At 36.3% G+C, this 19,661-nt stretch overlaps 1 protein-coding gene across 5 annotated transcripts in view; it reads left to right on the top strand.

Annotated features, from left to right (window-relative positions):
• The window catches only part of LOC149785922 (uncharacterized), a 112,148-nt gene that overhangs the window by 68,891 nt on the left and 23,596 nt on the right, over positions 1-19,661 (top strand). For all 5 annotated transcript variants that reach the window (XR_016424836.1, XR_016424837.1, XM_089976156.1 and 2 more), the window contains 5 exons: positions 4,872-4,941; positions 8,927-9,042; positions 9,455-10,410; positions 12,559-12,610; positions 16,977-17,032. Coding sequence is in view for 3 of the 5 variants with exons in the window: in XM_089976156.1 (XP_089832282.1) it covers positions 4,872-4,941; positions 8,927-9,042; positions 9,455-10,410; positions 12,559-12,610; positions 16,977-17,032 (1,250 nt within the window). In the remaining 2 variants the exon portion in view is untranslated. The remainder of the gene's footprint in view (positions 1-4,871; positions 4,942-8,926; positions 9,043-9,454; positions 10,411-12,558; positions 12,611-16,976; positions 17,033-19,661) is intronic.

A 19,661-nucleotide genomic window follows, 5' to 3' on the forward strand; every position in this document is an offset into this window, starting at 1 on the left:
AGGATGTCATGATAACAAACATCAGCCGATACTCCATACATGCACCTTAGGAAGCAGGTATGAAGTATATATGGGCATAATAATTGAATACATTTAAGTACTGACACAAATTTGGGTTCAAAAGCAAAGTTGTGAATGCATGAAACTTGGCAATCATCCAACGAAGTGAAGGTAGTGCTGTGACTATCGAACAGTGTGACTGTAACGAAGGCCCCCAATTTAAAGCAAATAATAGGATATATACGGATAATAATGATTGAAAATGCATGAAATAAGTTTTGAACTGCGTGATAAGCCTGATGTGCTTAAACATAGAAATGTTAGATATATGTATTAGATAGCCAGTTAGGAATTCATATGTCCACACTAATAGATGCTACAGTAAAGAAATGAAGAGTGCATTGATTGACACAAGCGTGAACCAACTAGTGAAACACACGGTGTGGCATCTGTCTCTGTGCAAAGTTAATTATGTCTGGGTGCACCTGAATATATCTACAATGTGTATTAGAGGACCATCCTACGTTAGCAAGAAAGACCTGAAGATTTGGAAGTCTGTTGAAAAAGCACATCTGGTGCCATGGTCAAAGATGAGTCCCACAAGAAATATTTGGTAGGTTCTAGGTGAGCAGTATTCTTGCTGGAGGAGGGCACTCACATGGTTGTTGCTCTGCTGTGGGTGCTAGCTGCCAGAATGGTGTAATCTGTAAATGAGATAAAGCATCAGCTTTAGCATTTTTGTCTCTGGTATATGTTCAGCATATATGACAAAGCCATCAGTAGCAGCTGTCAAAGTCAGGGGGGCATTAGTTTCAGAATGTCAGGACTCTTAGATCTGCTTCTTTTTTTTTTGTTATTATTATTGCAACTGTAGCCTCATTGTCACAGTGGAAAAGTATTTTCTTTTGCTGCCATTTGTGACCCCACAGCACTGCTGCCACCACATCAGTGGAAGAATGTGTTATAAGATGGTCATGTCTTCAATGAACCCATATGAAGTGAAGTGCTCTCCAAGGAACCCATATGAAGTGAAGTGCTCTCTAAGGAACCCATATGAAGTGATGTGCCCATATGATTTGGAAGGCTATATCGATCTGTGCACCAATGAAACCTGAAAGCAGACAAAATTGGAAAGATGAACCAGGCAGTAGAAAGTGCCATGTTAATGTGTAGAAATATCAAAGTCAGCTCTGAATTACAAACTAGAAATTCTATCACTTAATAGGTGGATTTATTTCTTAAAGACATCTGACTGCCACCCACCTAAGACCCGAACAAGACTGTCTGATAGACCCTGCTTAGCACCCTCTGTTGCTGCCCCGATTCTAAAACTATGAGTCTTGAATAATTGAGGATTAAAACCACACAGCAAGAGCAATGTGGGCAAGGATTGGTTGAACTCCTGCATAGTTATGAGCAACCCATCCAAATGACAACCCAGCAGTTATGAATATTGACACAGCGCATGGGCAGGGCACTGGTCTTGTAAATTGGGAGAGGGTGCATGCATGATGTTCAAGGCAATAAAGGGTACCCTTGGAATGTTGTAATGCATAAACTTGACAACTAAATCATTGTCACTGATCTGAACCTGAGAGAACTGAAGTTAAGTTTGGGTTTCTGCAACCAGATTGCCAAGAACTAAATTGTTTCCATAGCAATACCTCAGGAAGAGAGACTTAGGGGAGTTTGTAGGGTTGTGAAGTGTGTCTGACACCTGTTTGTGGAGCCACGAGGGGCTGATACAAGGTATATAGGGACACTGATAACCAAAACTCAATAAGTCTGATCCTGAGGATTGCTATGATAACTAACATCAGCCGATACTCCTTACATGCACTGTAGGAAGCGGGTATGAAGTATATGGGCAAAATAGTTGAGTAGATTTAAGTACTGACACAAATTGGGGGTCATGTATGGGCAAAATAGTTGAGTAGATTTAAGTACTGACACAAATTGGGGGTCAAAAGCAAAGTTGTGAATGCATGAAAGTTGACAATGGCAATACCTCAGGAAGAGAGACTTTTGGAGTTTTTAGGGTTGTGAAGAATGTCCGACACCAGTATGTGGAGCTGCAAGGGGCTGATACAAGGTATATAGGGACACTGATAAGCAAAACTTGATAAGTCCGATCTTGAGGATTGCCATGATAATAAACATTCACCGATTCGACATGTCCCCCAGAACAGAGCTGGAAAAGTACGCTATGCAAGAAATGTCCCATTTTAATTTTTTTTTTTTACATGCATTAATTAGTTGTCTGGCAACTGTGTGTGATAAAAGTTCATGAAGCAATTGCACAAGTTTGGAATAAGAAAGGAATTGGTTGGATCAGGGATATTGTTCAGTTTGTGCACATAGCCATTATCAAAGACATAGGTATATATGGTAGATAGTGCATGTTGCTTTGCTAAAAGATACAAAATGAAAAGTACCAAGCTGGTACTTGAAACAGAGAAGGTGCTGTGGAGTTTTAATGTGGTTAAATCAATGTAGTTATCCAGCTGTACCTGTAAGCTTCTATCGAACATATAATGAGCACTTTATAGTAAAATTAAACAATATTACTCTGTCTGTTAATGTCAGTAGTTCTGGGATTTCTTCTGCATAGGCTGAGTCAGAAATCTGATACTTTTTCATATCCAGGCATTTTCAATGCATAGTTACGACTGCCGAGGTGAAAACAGCCACCATTACTCTAGATGACCTCACATATGGTGGAAAGTAGATCGCTAAGCCAGACAGAACTACTGGATGGCCATGCCAATCCATTGGAATATGACTGGCCGAGTTGAAATTCAAATATTTGGTATTTCTCTTAGATTGTTGAGTGTTCAAAGGCATTGTGAGGTTAGCTGGACAGAAGCCACTTGAGTGCAGAGTACTGTTGCAATGAATGCAAACCTCAGTCTTTCTGTCAGAGAGCTAGAAACAACTCAATATCCCAGGAAGACCAATCCACAACAACATTGTGTTGTATTAAATACTGGGCAGCCTTGCAAGAAAATGCATTATGATACTCATAAAAACTAGTTCCACTGTATTTCTGATGCAGTTCATCAATCAAGTCTGCGTAATAGTCTAACTCAGGCCTCCTAAACAGATAGACCTCACAGAGAATGTTTTTGTATTTAGAGAAAGCCTACTACAATTTGGTTGCCACCCTGATCTATAAATTTTTAGTCTCTGAGCTAGAGTCCATTTCCGGTATCAGCAGTAGGCAAGATTAACATGCTTATCCGTGATTATGTCCTTACGTTTATTGCTGGGCACAATGTCCACCGACAGGAGTTTGTCAACAGGCACAGCATAATGCAATGTTTGGGAGAATCTCATGTTGTCATCCCCCATGCATAGCAAGGGCCGATCGAAAGTTAAAGTCACTATGTGATATACAACATGTATCCTCGGCATTCGGATTCATTGAAGATTGTGAAGCTGTTGTACGTCATGGTGATATGGTAGTTGTTGTGGAAGATTGTGTCAATGCGGCAATAAATGCTTGTAATTCGGCTACTGTTGATTGATAGCTGCTATGTCCAACATGTAGAGATCACGTGGTATATTAGCTGCTTGCAGGTCACATGACGATGCTGTTGAAGACATATGAAACACCCGGCTGGTCACGTGATGATGCTCTTGAACACAAAGAAGAATCACCCATCTGCTGCACATAATCTCTGTACAGTTGAAGAAGATGCCTCTTTCCAATTGAAACTGAGACCTTGATGTTCTTCTCAGCTAACTGTTGGACCAATTTTGATGCAGTCCAATTTTCTGGAATGTCCACCCAGGTTGAATTTGTCACAGTGATGGTGCCCTGGTTAAGTTTTGTATTGCGAAACCTGGTCAAATGATTAACCGTACATCTTAATCTATGAGAAACCATTGTGAGTTGAATAAACATATGATCCCCAAAAGACGGAAAGTAACGTGTGGTATCAGGAAACAGATGAATTATTTCAGCAGATAATATTAAGTTAAATGCAGCGTCGACACTGAAAAACATGCATCTATACAGGCATCCCAATTGCTGAATTAATGCCTCAAACTGACATAATGATCACATGCTCCAACTTAGTCATCTGATTGGTTCAACATGACAACATATCTAAATTTAGTTACTAGCTTATGAACATATACTGGCTGCAATGACATAATGTCTAGCAGAGCATCCATAGTAGACAAAGAAGTGCCCAATAAGGGGCCAGAGAAACTGTGTTACTCAAACTATATTTAATCAATTAAATTACAATAAATTGACAATCACTTTGTTCCTACAAGTTTTATTAGGTTTTTTGCCATTATTTTGTTACAACTGGATGCATGGTAAAACTCAGTCTTGTCAACAACTCTAGTCTCACAATTTTCATTGCATTACCATGAAACCTGGTTAATCTATGGTCATCATCCATTTTGTTTTTGTTTGATGATAACATTACCCATTGCAGGGGGGGCCCGAGTGGCCAAGTGGTCTAAAGTGCCCTCCGTTTCAGAACATTGCCATCTCACCTCTGTCTGCGTGGGTTTCAGTCTCAGATTCAGCCAATGTGGGTATGTGAGCAAGCTTGCCAGTAGCTTTTCGTGGGTTGGTGGTTCTTTATGAGGTTTTCCCGGGTTCTTCCTCTACCATTAATTCTGGCCGCCATGTATAGCCTATCATGTGCTGAAAACTGGCGTTAAACCCTAAAACAACAACAACAACAACCCATTTCAGGGTTTAGACAACACATGCACATATTCATCTATGAGCTTTCATGCTGTCCTGCATTCCAGTACATAAAATGATTGACAGTTATAGACCCTTACTAGAATGTTAAAAGTAGTGGCACCTGTATTGTGCATTTTATATTGATTGATTATTCTTGCAGAGATGACAGAAAAAAATTCTGTGATCATCAATCATTCCTGGCAAGTGACAGTTTGCTGCACTGGAAGTCTGTGAGTAATATGTTGCTTAAAATAAATCCATCAGTTTAGTTATTAACTACAGGTAACAGTTAACACTACCATTCTTTTAATTATAAACTACAGGTAACAGTTAACACTACCATTCTTTTAGTTATAAACTACATGTAACAATTAACACTACGACTCCTTTTATTTACAAACTATTTATAAACTACATGTAACAATGAATACTACGACTCCTTTTATTTATAAACTACATGTAACAATTAACACTACGACTCCTTTTATTTACAAACTATTTATAAACTTCATGTAACAATGAATACTACGACTCCTTTTATTTATAAATTACATGTAACAATGAATACTACGACTCCTTTTATTTATAAATTACATGTAACAATGAATACTACGACTTCTTTTGTTTATAAACTACATGTAACAATGAATACTACGACTCCTTTTATTTATAAACTACATGTAACCCTAAATAGTGCAATTCTATTTTATTTATAAACTACATGTAACACTAAATAGTGCAATTCTATTTTATTTATAAACTACATGAACACTAAATACTGCCATTAATTAGTTCTATGAGTACAGTATTGTAGGTAAGGCTTACTGTACTGGAATATGTAATACTATAGGCTATGTAATAGGGGCATGTTGTTTTTGAATTACATTATGACTTGGTTTGATTGAAAATTGATTGACAATTATAATGGGTCATGGTAGGTCAAGAACTCGGTTAAGAGCAGCAATAAAAATAACCCAGTATTACATGAAAGACCACATTGTACTGAAGTATTTAATATGAGTGACTGCCGTGTTACACAAGGAACCCATTATACATGTTTTATTAAGTGTGACCATCATTTGGCAAAAGTACCATATTCAAGTGTTTTATAACAAGTTACCGCAGTGTTAAATAATGGATCATAGTATGCTAAGGTGTTTCAGAAAGTGATCGCGTCATGTAAAGACCATGTTAGTAAGAGGTGTTTGGTTAGAGGGAACTGCTGTATTACATGCAGACCCACATTATCCTGATGTGTTCTTTATCAGTGGACCACAATAAATTATGAGAGACCACACTATACTGAAGTTTTTTTATGAAGAGGGACCATCATATTACATAAAGGACCATGTTATACAGTGGTACTTTATAAAGAGAGACCATCTTGGTATATAAGAGATCTCATTATAGCATATGTTTAAAAATCAAGAACCACAAAATAAGGAAACACATAATTAAATGTTTCTTAATAAGGGAGCATTTTAGTGCCAATGGGATTCAACCATAAGTAACGTTATCATAGCAGACACTTTTTGAGAATTTTAAAATAAAATTAAATGTCCAGAAATATGAGACACAGAAAACTAGATTATACAGTACTGATAAAGAGTAATTTATGAAGATTTGTAGTTAAGATACAAATATTATGCTATAACTTTTGTATTTTTGAACCTGTCAATAAATTTAATGTCAACTGATAAACAAAATAACATGACATAAATAAAATGATCTGCAGCTGTACATGCAGCATTCCAGACACCTGCAGATAAATGCATGTGATGTAACATAGGTAATGACTGTGGCATAAAAATGTAGAAGAACAGTTCTGGTGCTGAGTGAAGAGCATCCTGTAAAATTTAAACACTAAAAGACCCAGTTATCCAAGTGCTCTGCTTGTGGACATTTATTTGTAATAAAGAACATTCTTGTACATCACACCGATATTCAGAACTTTTTTAATACCCCTATTATTTTGAATTTAACTGGTCACATGATTCATTTACAGTACTTGTTCATGACAGACATTGTACAAGTAGGCAGTACACAGAAAGTAAATTTAAAGGCTTCATCTTCATCCTTTTCACATTTATGTTATGGTTTTATGTTGAAATGGTTCAACAAGAAATTCAGGAAATGTTTTTGCATTTGTATTGAAAAAAACATGACAAGATTTTAAATGTACATGGCTAACTGCTAGTTACTGGACTAAACAGATAATGGTAATGATAGAGATGAAAAGAGGCATTGGTTTAGTTACTATCCTGTTTTTTGCCATCTTGCCAAACAAAATTATACAGTGAATGCTTTACACAAAAATCTGTTGTTCCCCTTCTGATATCTAAACATTTGTTGTACATTTTCATGAAAATGTCAGACAATTAACATAATAGACATGTAACAATTAATAGACTAGACATGCTACACAATTAACAAAATAGATATATCAAGATTAACATAATAGACATGTCAGGATTAACAGAATTGACATGGCAGTATGGAAACAACAATAAAATAGTTATTACATGTGAAAATACAGATTGACCCTCATATATGGTGTAACACTTGAAAATATATTCATGTGGAAGTTATACTTGTAGCAAAAAATGACCTTTTTTGATTTAATAAAGCAACAAAAGAGATTGGAATTACGTTTTTAGCAAGAAAATTACTTTTTTCAAAGTACAAGTCCTTTCCTCTTTAGCAAGTTTCTTGTCAAAAATGTGAAATGCTGTTACCTTACTCTGTTGTATAGGTCAATATGTTCAATATTTTTATAATATGTCAACGGTGTAATGTTTTTGCAGAGTTGGCCATCCCAAACCTAATGTTCTCTGAAATCACTTCTTTTTTATGATAAGGGTTATTAAAACAATTCAAGTAGAGGTGAACTTATGAATAGGGTTGGGGTTGGTCATGAAGTAAATTGAGGATGAAAGGGTCATGAAGAGGGAGTCATGAAGGGGGATGAGGATGAAAGGGTAATGAAAGCTGATGGTTGGGGTGGGCCATGAAGTGGTTTGAGGATGAAAGGATAATGAAAGCGGATGGTTGGGGTGGGCCATGAAGGGGTTGAGGATGAAAGGGTCATGAAGGGAAGGGTTGAGGAGTTCAGCTAAGCATCATTTCAGGAGCATGAAATGTTATACTCTGGTACTTGTTAAAATGTCTTGTTCTCTGTTGTTGTACCATGTGATGAAATATATCCAGTAATAATGCAAGAAAAGAAAAGAAAATATTCTGTACTTATTGGTTTACTCTTTGAAAGAATGATGAAGCATGGACCACATAGATGATCAGGAGTTTTGTCTTATCTGTTAATTAGGATACTGTCACTTTTCTGGTGGTGATATTAGTGACCAAAATGTTTAATTTTTAGCAGTCTGGTGCTTTCTTTATCAGCTCCTATATTCAAATGAAACTTTCATAGAATCTTGCAAAGTGTCAGAAGTTTTTGTGTTTTGATATCAAATCTATGACTCGTGATGGTGTTCACTGGCAAGGCACTATGTTCAGCAGAACCCTGGTTTTACTTTAAGTTGAAAATTAAATGAGAAAGTTTCAATCAGTGTGATATAATCTTACAACATGGCCCTGAAACAATTTTCTTAATTTTGTAATGGAGAATAAAGAGGCAATTTGGAGTGTTACATGCATTAAGATAAAAGTTTCATCTGTTGTGAACCAGTCTACAAAAGATATTCAGGGTACCACAATTCTTTTTTTGTACTTAACTCTTTTTCCTTATCATAATTGATGGAACTGCTTGAATAAATTATGGATTCTGTTTTAAAATGTTAGAAGACACAAAATTTTGCCAAGGGATTTTACTATCATATAAAGGAAAAACAAATATGCCTGTTTTTTTTTTAAATGAAAAAAAATCAGACAAAAATTTAAATTGGGATCTGTATTTCTTTAAAGCCAGGTTAGTTATTGTAAAATGGCCTCTTTGCATTTAATATTGTTTGACATTATGAATTTTAGAAGTGGTCTTATGAATTCTTATCAGTATATCATGCCTGCAGTGGGTAATCATTTTATCCTTCTGATTTGAAACTTGGAGAAACTTTATAAAAAGCACCAAATCTGAGGTTTGACACTTACATTGTTAACAGAAATGTAATACACCTGTATCTTCACACAGCTCAGCTTGTTATACATGGACAAAAGAAGAGGAACATATTTTATAATATATGCCTTCTTGGCAACTTTCAGTACACCAGTCTAGACAGTTTCAAGTCTGTTTCCAGTTCATACAAGTCTGTGCTGGAGGAGGGGAGTTCACTCATGTCAGCCAAGTCCAGTCTAGAAGGAGGCCACTTTTTCATCAGGTTTGATCAGTCATATTACATATCAAATTTAGGTTGTTGTTTTCAGTCATAGCTCCAAAAATTGGCATAACCAGTCATTGTACATAAAGGTGCCCATTTCCTGGTTGTTTAAACACTCCACAGTCACAAAGCACAACACAATGGAGTTTTCTGAAAGCTTAATAATTTATTGACCTGAATAAACCAATAATCGAATGACTACTTTAAGATTTATACTATAGACTGTACTTCACTCTTTGCTTCATATGTTTTTCATCTAACTGCTCTCTTGAAAGTTCATGTTTCAGTTGCATTTTTTAAAATTTAGTTTCAGTATAATCATCATAGATGTGATTTTCCCTCTTGTATTCAAATATGAAAAGTGTTAATCAGCCTTGCATCTTTTATATTGGTTTCTTGTTTTCATTTACAGACAATTATCGGATACAAGTGGTTCTGGATTCTGTGTCATTGAAAAACAGGACATCAACAAACAGTCTGCTCCACTGGTGCCTGATGGTGATGGCACTGGCCCCAGGAGGAGCTGTGATCTTCCAGCCACCATTGGGAGTTTTCAGAGTCCAGGCACTAGTGCTAGCTGTGATAATCAAACCACCAGGGGGAGCTGCAATACTCCTGTTACTGGGGGAAGTTGTGATAACCCTGCTATCAGTGATAATTATGCCATCCACCAGAGCTGTACTGATTTTGCCACCAGAGAAAGCTGTGATAGTAATTCCAACAGTAGTAACTCCGATGCAGTAGCAACCAAAGAGAACAATGAAAATGCTGCCACCAGCAAGAGCAATGATGTTTACAATAGGCTGGGTTCTGGCAGTCTTGCCACCATAACAGTCAGTGATGCTTTGGCCACCAGGGGGAGCTGTGGTAGTCCTCCCTCAAGTGGGAGCTGTGATAGTCCTGCCACCAAGGATAGCAGTGATAGTCCTACCACCAAGGGTAGCAGTAATTACTTTACCACTCTGGGGAGTCCTGTCAGATGTGAAGTAGAACTAAGTGGTGTCTCTTTAGTGGCTGCAAATATTGTCAATGCTGATAGTCTTGATATTGCTCCTATCAGCATGGATTCATGTAAGACCTTCACTGCCTGTCAAACCAGTGATTCTGACAGTAAAGTTGATTCTACTGACAGTTCTGTACCAAAACATGAAGAAAAGAGAGCATATATATGGACAGGAGAGAATGGAGCATGTGACTGTATGAACATGTCATTTGAAGATTCTAATGGCACAGGCAGATTGGAGAGGAAATCATTAGAGCATGAGGTTGTACCATTAAGTGGGATTGTTCAATCAGAGTTCAGTTTTGCTAAGAACAATTCAGAACTGCCCTCAGTGCAAGGAGAGAATAAATGCTGCACTGATGCAGGTTAGTAGATTTAAATTCTTTATCTCTCTTGTGCATAAGCATAGTGAAACATAGCTATCGCTGTGGGTTTTTTTGGGGGGGTCAGCAATGTTATTAGTATGAAGTCTTGTTTTAAAGTGTTTGTAAGCCAGATACATAGAAGATACATTGTCACATGGATGTAGGGATACACCAAGTTGCAAAGAACACTAGATACACACATGATACATCACATGGATGTAGGGGATTCACCAGATCCATGCATGATACATCAAAATGTAGATGTAGGTGATACACCAGTTTTCATGGAACACCAGATACAACATATGATACAATAGCACATAGATGTAGGGGATACACCAGGTTCCAAGGAACACTTGATGCACTCGTTATGCATCAACACAAATATAGGGGACACAAGTTTTCAAAGAACACCAGATACACATATTTTATCAACACATGAATGTAGGTGTTACACCAATTTCCAAGGAACACCAGACAAACTTATTTAATCCACACATGATTGTAGGGATACACCAGGTTTCGAGGAACACAAGATACACTCATGGTATATCAACACATGAATGTAGGGGACACACCAATTTCCAAGAAACACTAGATTCACATATTTTATCAACACATGAATGTAGGGGTTACACCAATTTCCAAAGAACACTAGATACACATATTTTATCAACACATGAATGTAGGGATACACCAGGTTCCAAGGAACAATAGATACTCATGATACATTAATTCATGAATGTAGTTGATACAACAATTTTCATGGAACCTCAGATACGTACATGATATAGCAACTCATGCATATAGGGGTGTATTGGATACACCAGGGTCCATGGAACATCAATACATCCATGATATATATCAACATATGGGTGTAGGGGATACATCACATTCCATGGCAACACCAGATACATACATGATATATGAACACATGGATGTATATGTAAGACACCAGGTTTCATAGCATCGCCAGATTAATATATCAGCACATTGATGCAGGGGAGATGCCAGATACACATATTTCATGAAACTCCAGGTACACATATCAACACACAGATTGATGGGGACACCATGTTCCATGGCAGCACCAGATACATGATACAACACATTGATTCAGGTCAGACACCAGATTATTTCATGCCAACACCAGATACACACATTGATGCAGGTCAGACACCAGATTATTTCATGCCAACACCAGATACACACATTGATGCAGGTCAGACACCAGATTATTTCATGCCAACACCAGATACACACACTGATGCAGGTCAGACACCAGATTATTTCATGCCAACACCAGATACACACACTGATGCAGGTCAGACACCAGATTATTTCATGCCAACACCAGATACACACATAAATGAAGGGAAGATACCTTTTTTCCTTGGAATACTCATGCACCTAGTTCTGTATTCCAGTTTGTAGGAATGCAGTGCACAAACAGTTTATCATTGCCCTATTTTTGTTCACACAAGTGTGCATCTTTGACATGGTAACAGATTCAGATCTTTTGATTTCACACCACAAAAAAAGTTTTGGAGATCATAAAGTAAAATAAAAAATGGTCTTGCCCAGGGCTGCCGTGCAAGAGTTCAAGCTCAGAATAGTTTGTCAGCTTTTATTATATAGGGTGTTTAGCCTCACTTTAGCAAATGACAAGACAAAGTTGTTTTTTTTAAATATTAAAGTCATATTATATTGTTGTTCATCATTCTTCACAACTGAGACAACTTTTTCTGCAGAATGTTCAGATTTAGTGCAGGTTGTTCTTGAGTTGTTTTTTTCTTGGTAAACAGAAATAAACTGTTTCAAACATAAAGAATTTCTTTCCATTGTACAATATTTTACAAAGTTGAAGCAAATTAAACTCATTGCATACAGTATATACTCACTTATAAGCCAGATCCAACTGCAAACTGTACAGATCCAGATCCGCCATTGCATAACGCAGATTTGGGCCTTTTCAGTTTGTTAGGATTAATCAGTAAAACAAACAGTATAGATCCTGATCTACAAGAACATTATGTCATTTCAGAACATGGTGTGTGCTGTTTGCAGTTGGATCTGATATAGTTCATTAGACAATTACATGCAGATATTATTTGTAAATTTGTGTGCATTATTATTTATTTTTCATAGATAACTTCACTAAGGAGAAGAGTACATGCAGGCAGGCATCAATCAAACACAGGTGATTCTCCTATTTACCTTACTTTTTTTCGTATAAAACTGCAAGTCATCTGTCCTTTTTTTTTGGCAGCATCAAGTCATTGTTAAAATATTTTCATAAGCACATAACTCTGAAACTACTGGTGGGAATTTGATTGAACTTGATACACATTATAGTTATGGTGTGGAGATTGCATTTATAATCAAAGTAAATTCCATTCCACTGGAGGATGGGGTGGGTGAGGCTAAGTGCTTAGTACATTTTATACCCTAATCATTATAATATATGTAATGTTTATTTAAAAAAAATGAAAATATGTTCCAGATATTGATTTGTGCATTTAATTGAGCCCATTTAGCCCAGTACCTGAAGTGCTTGGTACATTATATATACTAATCATTATAATATATTTAATGTTTAAGAAAAAAGAATACCTACCCTAATTTTCAAACCAGTGCAACAGGAAACAATTTTTTTGTGCCTTATCCATCTTGCTGTTTTCATTTTTTTTAATATCTTGTTTTGACATTGCCTTTTCAGAGACAATTAAATCTGTTAAAAATTGTCAAGATGGTACACCCACAATATGGATGTGATGAACTTTTAAAAATAAAAGTAATATTACTCTAGAGAAGAAAAGTGTGGCCTTGGCTTTTTGGTTGAAAATAATTAAAGTATGCAGTCTCAGACCCATGAAAATTTCATAGAATTAATTGATTTTCAAGGGTGAGTGTAGAAAATATTAATCTTAAGGAATCTCATGATGTAGATTTGGGAACTACTTACTTGTACAGATTAGTACATACTGCTTGTTGGTTTCAATTGCTGTGAATAAAATCATGTAATTTAAATTTTTCTTTAAATAATTGTTGAAGTTATATGGGAAAATTGAATGTGTGACAAAGCCATTAATTGATATGGATTGAGTCTGTGTGGACAAGTTACTTATGTGACACATTAAAATATCTCAGCTAAATTTAATTACTCTGATATCTGGAAGATTACATTAGTAAATGATTTAAACATCTGAATAACTATGGAAAGGTGTGTGTTCAGGTTGAATTTGAATTTCATTAGGAAGACATTTCATTACAAGTAGCATAGTATATTATGCTGCTTGGTTGGTCTGTATTGAATGTTTTGTCTCCGCATGCCTCTCTTGGTTGGTCTGTATTAAATGTTTTATCTCCGCATGCCTCTCTTGGTTGGTCTGTATTGAATGTTTTGTCTCAACTTGTGAGTGCAGTATATCCTTCCGACAAAACAAGTTCATATTTTCCCATACAAATGCAGTAACCTTTTTATTATATGCTCATTTTTTTATTCTACCTAATGTTTAATTATATAAACAAAATACACTACAAGAAACAATGTAAATGAATGAATGCCATATTCCAAACTAAATACACAAGCGCAGATTTTTCATTACACAATGACATCATTATTAATGTGCACATAACTCCGCCCAGATAAATTTGAACTTAGTCGCACACTCTACATAACTTTCAAAAGAAAATGGCGTGTCTAGTTAAAATTGAAATTTGCTGTCATATTGTGAATGAATTCGCATTGCAACAACTGTTCCATTTGATCTGGAATGAATATATTTTGGTATTTTGTTTTGATTCGATGAAAGTTTGTGATTTTGGACTGGATTCATCTGTGCAAATTATACATGAAATACATCGGATTGAAGTGACGCGGGAGAAGCGTGTTTACATCTGCAAATGTGTCTGTTTCTGTCATTGAATGTTCGAAATCATAATGTGGGAAAAATATGAAGTCTTTCGATTGCAATTATCAAAAAGACACTATGGAATTTAATGCTTATTTCATTTTGAGTGCAATAAGGAGGATGCAGTTGCACTTATCATCAAAATTACAGCACAATTTCGAAATGTGTAATCCAGATTGAAAACCGATGACATGGCTCATGTAATTCAGATTTGCAGAATTAAGAAAATACATTTTGAGGAAATTCAGGATGTAAAACTGTAAGTATATTTTATTTTGCTATTCTTATCACCAACTAAAGAAGAGAGTATATGACTTGTCACTTGTATGTTATTGTAAGGACCTAATCTTCCATCATTTTTATAATGTAGGTAGCCTAAATTTGAAACATTGTATCAATGCGGAATGTGCCAAAACAGCTGGGGTTTTTTGCAGTCCACGAAACATGTTTTAGTTCATTCAGAAACAAATTTAAACAACCACAATGTAAAGAGCCTCTTACGCGAGTGTACATGATTTGTTTACAAATCAAAAGTGCTGGTATCTGAGTCCATTGTTTGTTTACAAAAGAAAGTAGTTCCTTTATTCACGTGAATGCTATATGTGTATTGTCGCATGCGTTCAGTATCGTGGAATATTGAACGATCCTGACAATGTAAAGTTAATAGGAAAAAAAATGAGCATATAATGATGAATGTTTTGTCTCCGCATACCTCTCTTGGTTGGTCTGTATTGAATGTTTTGTCTCCGCATGCCTCTCTTGGTTGGTCTGTATTGAATGTTTTGTCTCCACATGCGTCTCTTGGTTGGTCTGTATTAAATGTTTTGTCTCCACATGCCTCTCTTGGTTGGTCAGTATTGAATGTTTTGTATCCACTTGCCTCTCTTGGTTTGTCTGTATTGAATGTTTTGTCTCCGCATGCCTCTCTTGGTTGGTCTGTATTGAATGTTTTGTCTCCACATGCCTCTTTTGGTTGGTCTGTATTGAATGTTTTGTCTCCACATGCCTCTCTTGGTTGGTCTGTATTGAATGTTTTATCTCCACATGCCTCTCTTGGTTGGTCTGTATTGAATGTTTTGTCTCCACATGCCTCTCTTGGTTGGTCTGTATTGAATGTTTTGTCTCCACATGCCTCTCTTGGTTGGTCTGTATTGAATGTTTTGTCTCCGCATGCCTCTCTTGGCTGGTCTGTATTGAATGTTTTGTCTCCACATGCCTCTCTTGGTTGGTCTGTATTGAATGTTTTATCTCCACATGCCTCTCTTGGTTGGTCTGTATTGAATGTTTTGTCTCCACATGCCTCTCTTGGTTGGTCTGTATTGAATGTTTTGTCTCCACATGCCTCTCTTGGTTGGTCTGTATTGAATGTTTTGTCTCCGCATGCCTCTCTTGGCTGGTCTGTATTAAATGTTTTGTCTCCACATGCCTCTTTTGATAACTCATGATGCTGTTGATAATGCAGGGGCAGGCATGGATCCCATTTTTTTTAAGCTAGAAAGTACCCCCAGAAATAAGCCCATATGTGTTTTACATGAGTAAAATCATGATAAAAATTGGTAAATGGACAGGTGTTAGTACCCAGAAATTTAAATCAGCTTCATGACATTCTCAACTTTTGATAGGAAGTTATATTTTTTTATTTTCTTTCCAAACAACAAATTTTTGAGTACACTGTAAATAACTATATAAACTATATACTAAGAAATTCCAATCAGTGAAAATTCCTGAATATACCAGTTGAAGTTATTTTGCAAAATTGATGTTTTCAATCTTTTAATTCATTTTCAGTGTAACCATCATAAATGCGATATATTCAACAGATATGTCTATAGCTATTTCTACAAGAATTTCTGTGGTAACCTAAGTATGTTACGACCCTCTTTTGATCTCCAGTTTGCAAAAGTATTTGTCACATTGTTACACTCAAAAGCAGACCTTCTTATTGTTGTCACACCAATTACATCTTGTGTATCAAATCAAATAAAGAATTAAAGGGTGGTAGGAAAAAAGAAAAGTTCAAAGGCACACATATCCTACTTCTATAAGAGGTACCAGTGGTAAATACCTGGAAATTTGAATCAGCATCTTGAAAGCAGTGACACAATACATGTTTTCACATACTCATGATTGTTTTTGAAACTTTGGAGTTATGTTGTTAATGATCTTTAATAGGTTGGGTATCTTGAAAATAAAGGTAATTTATACAAAAAAAGAAGTCAGCTTCATTAGAGAAACCTCATTATTGACATTTAAAACCATGTGATTATAACATGAATATTCAGCCATTAGATAGTCCTGTTACCCACCCCACCCCAGGTTTTTACAATGTCCAGAAGGGATATCCCTTCTGAATTTTGTTAGATCCCTCAGGAAGTGATGCTCTCCTTTATAGTTTCATATTTGTTATTGGACCCCATTATGCATTAGTTATTGATGTGGTGCTTTCAGATTTTTCATCCATCTATACTTGTTTACTCCTGCACTTCACCTACTCACCAGAGAAATTTCATGTCCCACTTTTTTTGTCAGTATTAGTCTGCAATATTCTGCCACCAAAAATTTGCTGTTATTTTGCAACATGTATGAAAAGTGTAACAAAAATTGGAGGAACATTGAACATGCTTTGCACATAGAAGTTTTTGTGTCTTACAGAAAAAAGATGAAGATCTACAAGGATATTTTCATCTCAGATTCAGTTGAGAAACATGGTAAGTTGACAAACATTCTTTTTTATTTTTTAATACACCTGATATGAGGTGGTATGTATGATGTTTTGATGTTTGTCCATATGTCTTTGTTTTCTATTTCATTTCTGCAGATTTGGCTAATGTGGGTATGTGAGAAAGCTTGCCAGTAGCTTTTCGTAGGTCAGTGGTTCTTTCCAGGGTTTTCCGGGTTCTTCCTCCACCATTAATACTAGCCGCCATGTATAACCTATCGTGTGCTGAAAAATGGCGTTAAATCCTACAACAACAACAACATCATTTCTGCAGAATAATTAAAGTTATTCATCATGTAGTGTTACCAAATTATGTAGCTTGTGTCTGGGGCAAGGAAGCAATCAGTTGATTTTTGGTTTAAAAGGTCACAGGAACTGAAAGAAGGAAAATTCACTTCCATGCAGTGACTTGATTTGTATCACAGATGCTGCGACCAAACTTTGTAAATAACCTGCGTTTGTAATGAGAAAGACACCTACTGATTTGTAAGTCAAAAGGTCAAAGGTCATTTCCGGTACTTCAAGAAGAAAAACAATTACTAAAGTCCAATGATACAAATCATTACCAAATTTTTTGCATAGATTGTATTTGAGACAAGAAGGAACATGACAATTTTGGGGTCAGTAATTCAAAGGTCAATGTCACTTAGACTGAAAGAAGGAAAATGGTTTCTGCAGAATAACTTGTAGCCAATGTCCTTTACCTAGACCAACCTTTGAGGATGGCTTGCATTTGAGACAAGAATGACACCCTTTACCTAGACCAACCTTTGAGGATGGCTTGCATTTGAGACAAGAATGACACCCTTTACCTAGACCAACCTTTGAGGATAGCTTGCATTTGAGACAAGAATGACACCCTTTACCTAGACCAACCTTTGAGGATGGCTTGCATTTGAGACAAGAATGACACCCTTTACCTAGACCAACCTTTGAGGATAGCTTGCATTTGAGACAAGAATGACACCCTTTACCTAGACCAACCTTTGAGGATGGCTTGCATTTGAGACAAGAATGACACCCTTTACCTAGACCAACTTTTGAGGATGGCTTGCATTTGAGACAAGAATGACACCCTTTACCTAGACCAACCTTTGAGGATGGCTTGCATTTGAGACAAGAATGACACCCTTTACTTAGACCAACCTTTGAGGATGGCTTGCATTTGAGACAAGAATGACACCTATTGATTTCTAATTCAAAGGTTAATGGTTATGGTCGCATTTATTCAAAGAAAAGTCACTGCTGTTCCATATATCCAATCTAACATCATTGTTAGCTTGCATGCTTGGCAGCCTTTTTGGCTGGTTTGCTCTTGAGACTAGAATTGAGACAAGAAAGAATAGTTTAATAGTTTTGTTTGTGAAGAATGAACTGGAAAAATGCTATACGGACTTGAATATGATCTACCCTTCTTCATGGATTATGCCAAGGTTCACACGACGTTTTTGGGGTTCATACTTCACTAAACTGGTTAAAGTTTACACCTATAAATGACAAAATGACTGGAATTATCTCAAATGATCAATTAAATATATTTATTCTAACCACCTTTTTATCAGTTTTTCTTTTGGGCACAATTTAATGGAAAACAAAAAAATGTGATTTGTCTAAATGTGAGGTGAAGTCACCTATTTCTTACTACTTCAGTAATAAGTTTATCTTGACCTTGCCGGATCTTTATTTTAAAATGTTAAAATGTAGTTCTGCTTCTTTATATGTTACTTACTAGGGACTAAAGTGGAATGTTTTGTCTCCTGCCCACCTTGTCTCCCTTTAGTCTTATTCTTTTTGTTTTTTTGTATAATATTTGTAAAGTTTTAATCAGACGAACTTCAAGCTTGACGTTTTGAAGTTTTTATTTTGAATTAAGTGTTGTCATTCACATCAGTTTTTGTTTACACTTTAAACAGGAGCAGCAATATACTGGATTTATATATGATACAAGCAAAGCATTAGATTTCAGTTTATTTTGCCCATGATTCTGTGTCTCTGCTCTAAATCGTAGAACTATTGGGCAGGGCCAAATGAAATTAAAAAATTTCAATTCATACAGGTGTGAAACAAAAGAAACTCAAAAGGACATGATCAGTCAGATTACTTGAAATTATAAAGAGAAAACTTTAATTACTCAAAATGAAACCTGTCTAAGAAGCAAATTTTGACACCACAATTACAGATGTCATGTATGTAACAGTAACAAGGACCCATATCATGAAGAAGAAGGGGCCCCGAGTGGCCAAGTGGTCTAAAGCACTCTCCGTTATGGATCACTGCCATCTCACCTCTGTCTGTGTGAGTTCGACTCAGCCTTGGCTAATGTTGGTACGTGAGAAAGCCTGACGGTAGCTTCTCATGGGTCGGTGGTTCTTCCCAGCGTTTTCCAGGGTTCTTCCTCCACCAATTATACTGGCCGCCATGATAGCCTATAATGTGCTGAAAAATGGCGTTAAACCCTACAACAGCAACAGCAACATGAAGAAGAAATTTGCTTCCCAGGTCTGTTCAGAAATCAAATAATATTTGTTCAGAAAAAATTTAAATAAGGGAAGAAAAAAATTTCCTGGCTCAAAAATCCCTACACAGCTGCCCTTCCCAGCAAAATGGTAAAATGGTTG

Source organism: Sinohyriopsis cumingii, chromosome 12, assembly GCF_028554795.1.
Source record: "Sinohyriopsis cumingii isolate HCF-2022 chromosome 12, ASM2855479v2, whole genome shotgun sequence".
Lineage (NCBI taxonomy): Eukaryota > Metazoa > Mollusca > Bivalvia > Unionida > Unionidae > Sinohyriopsis > Sinohyriopsis cumingii.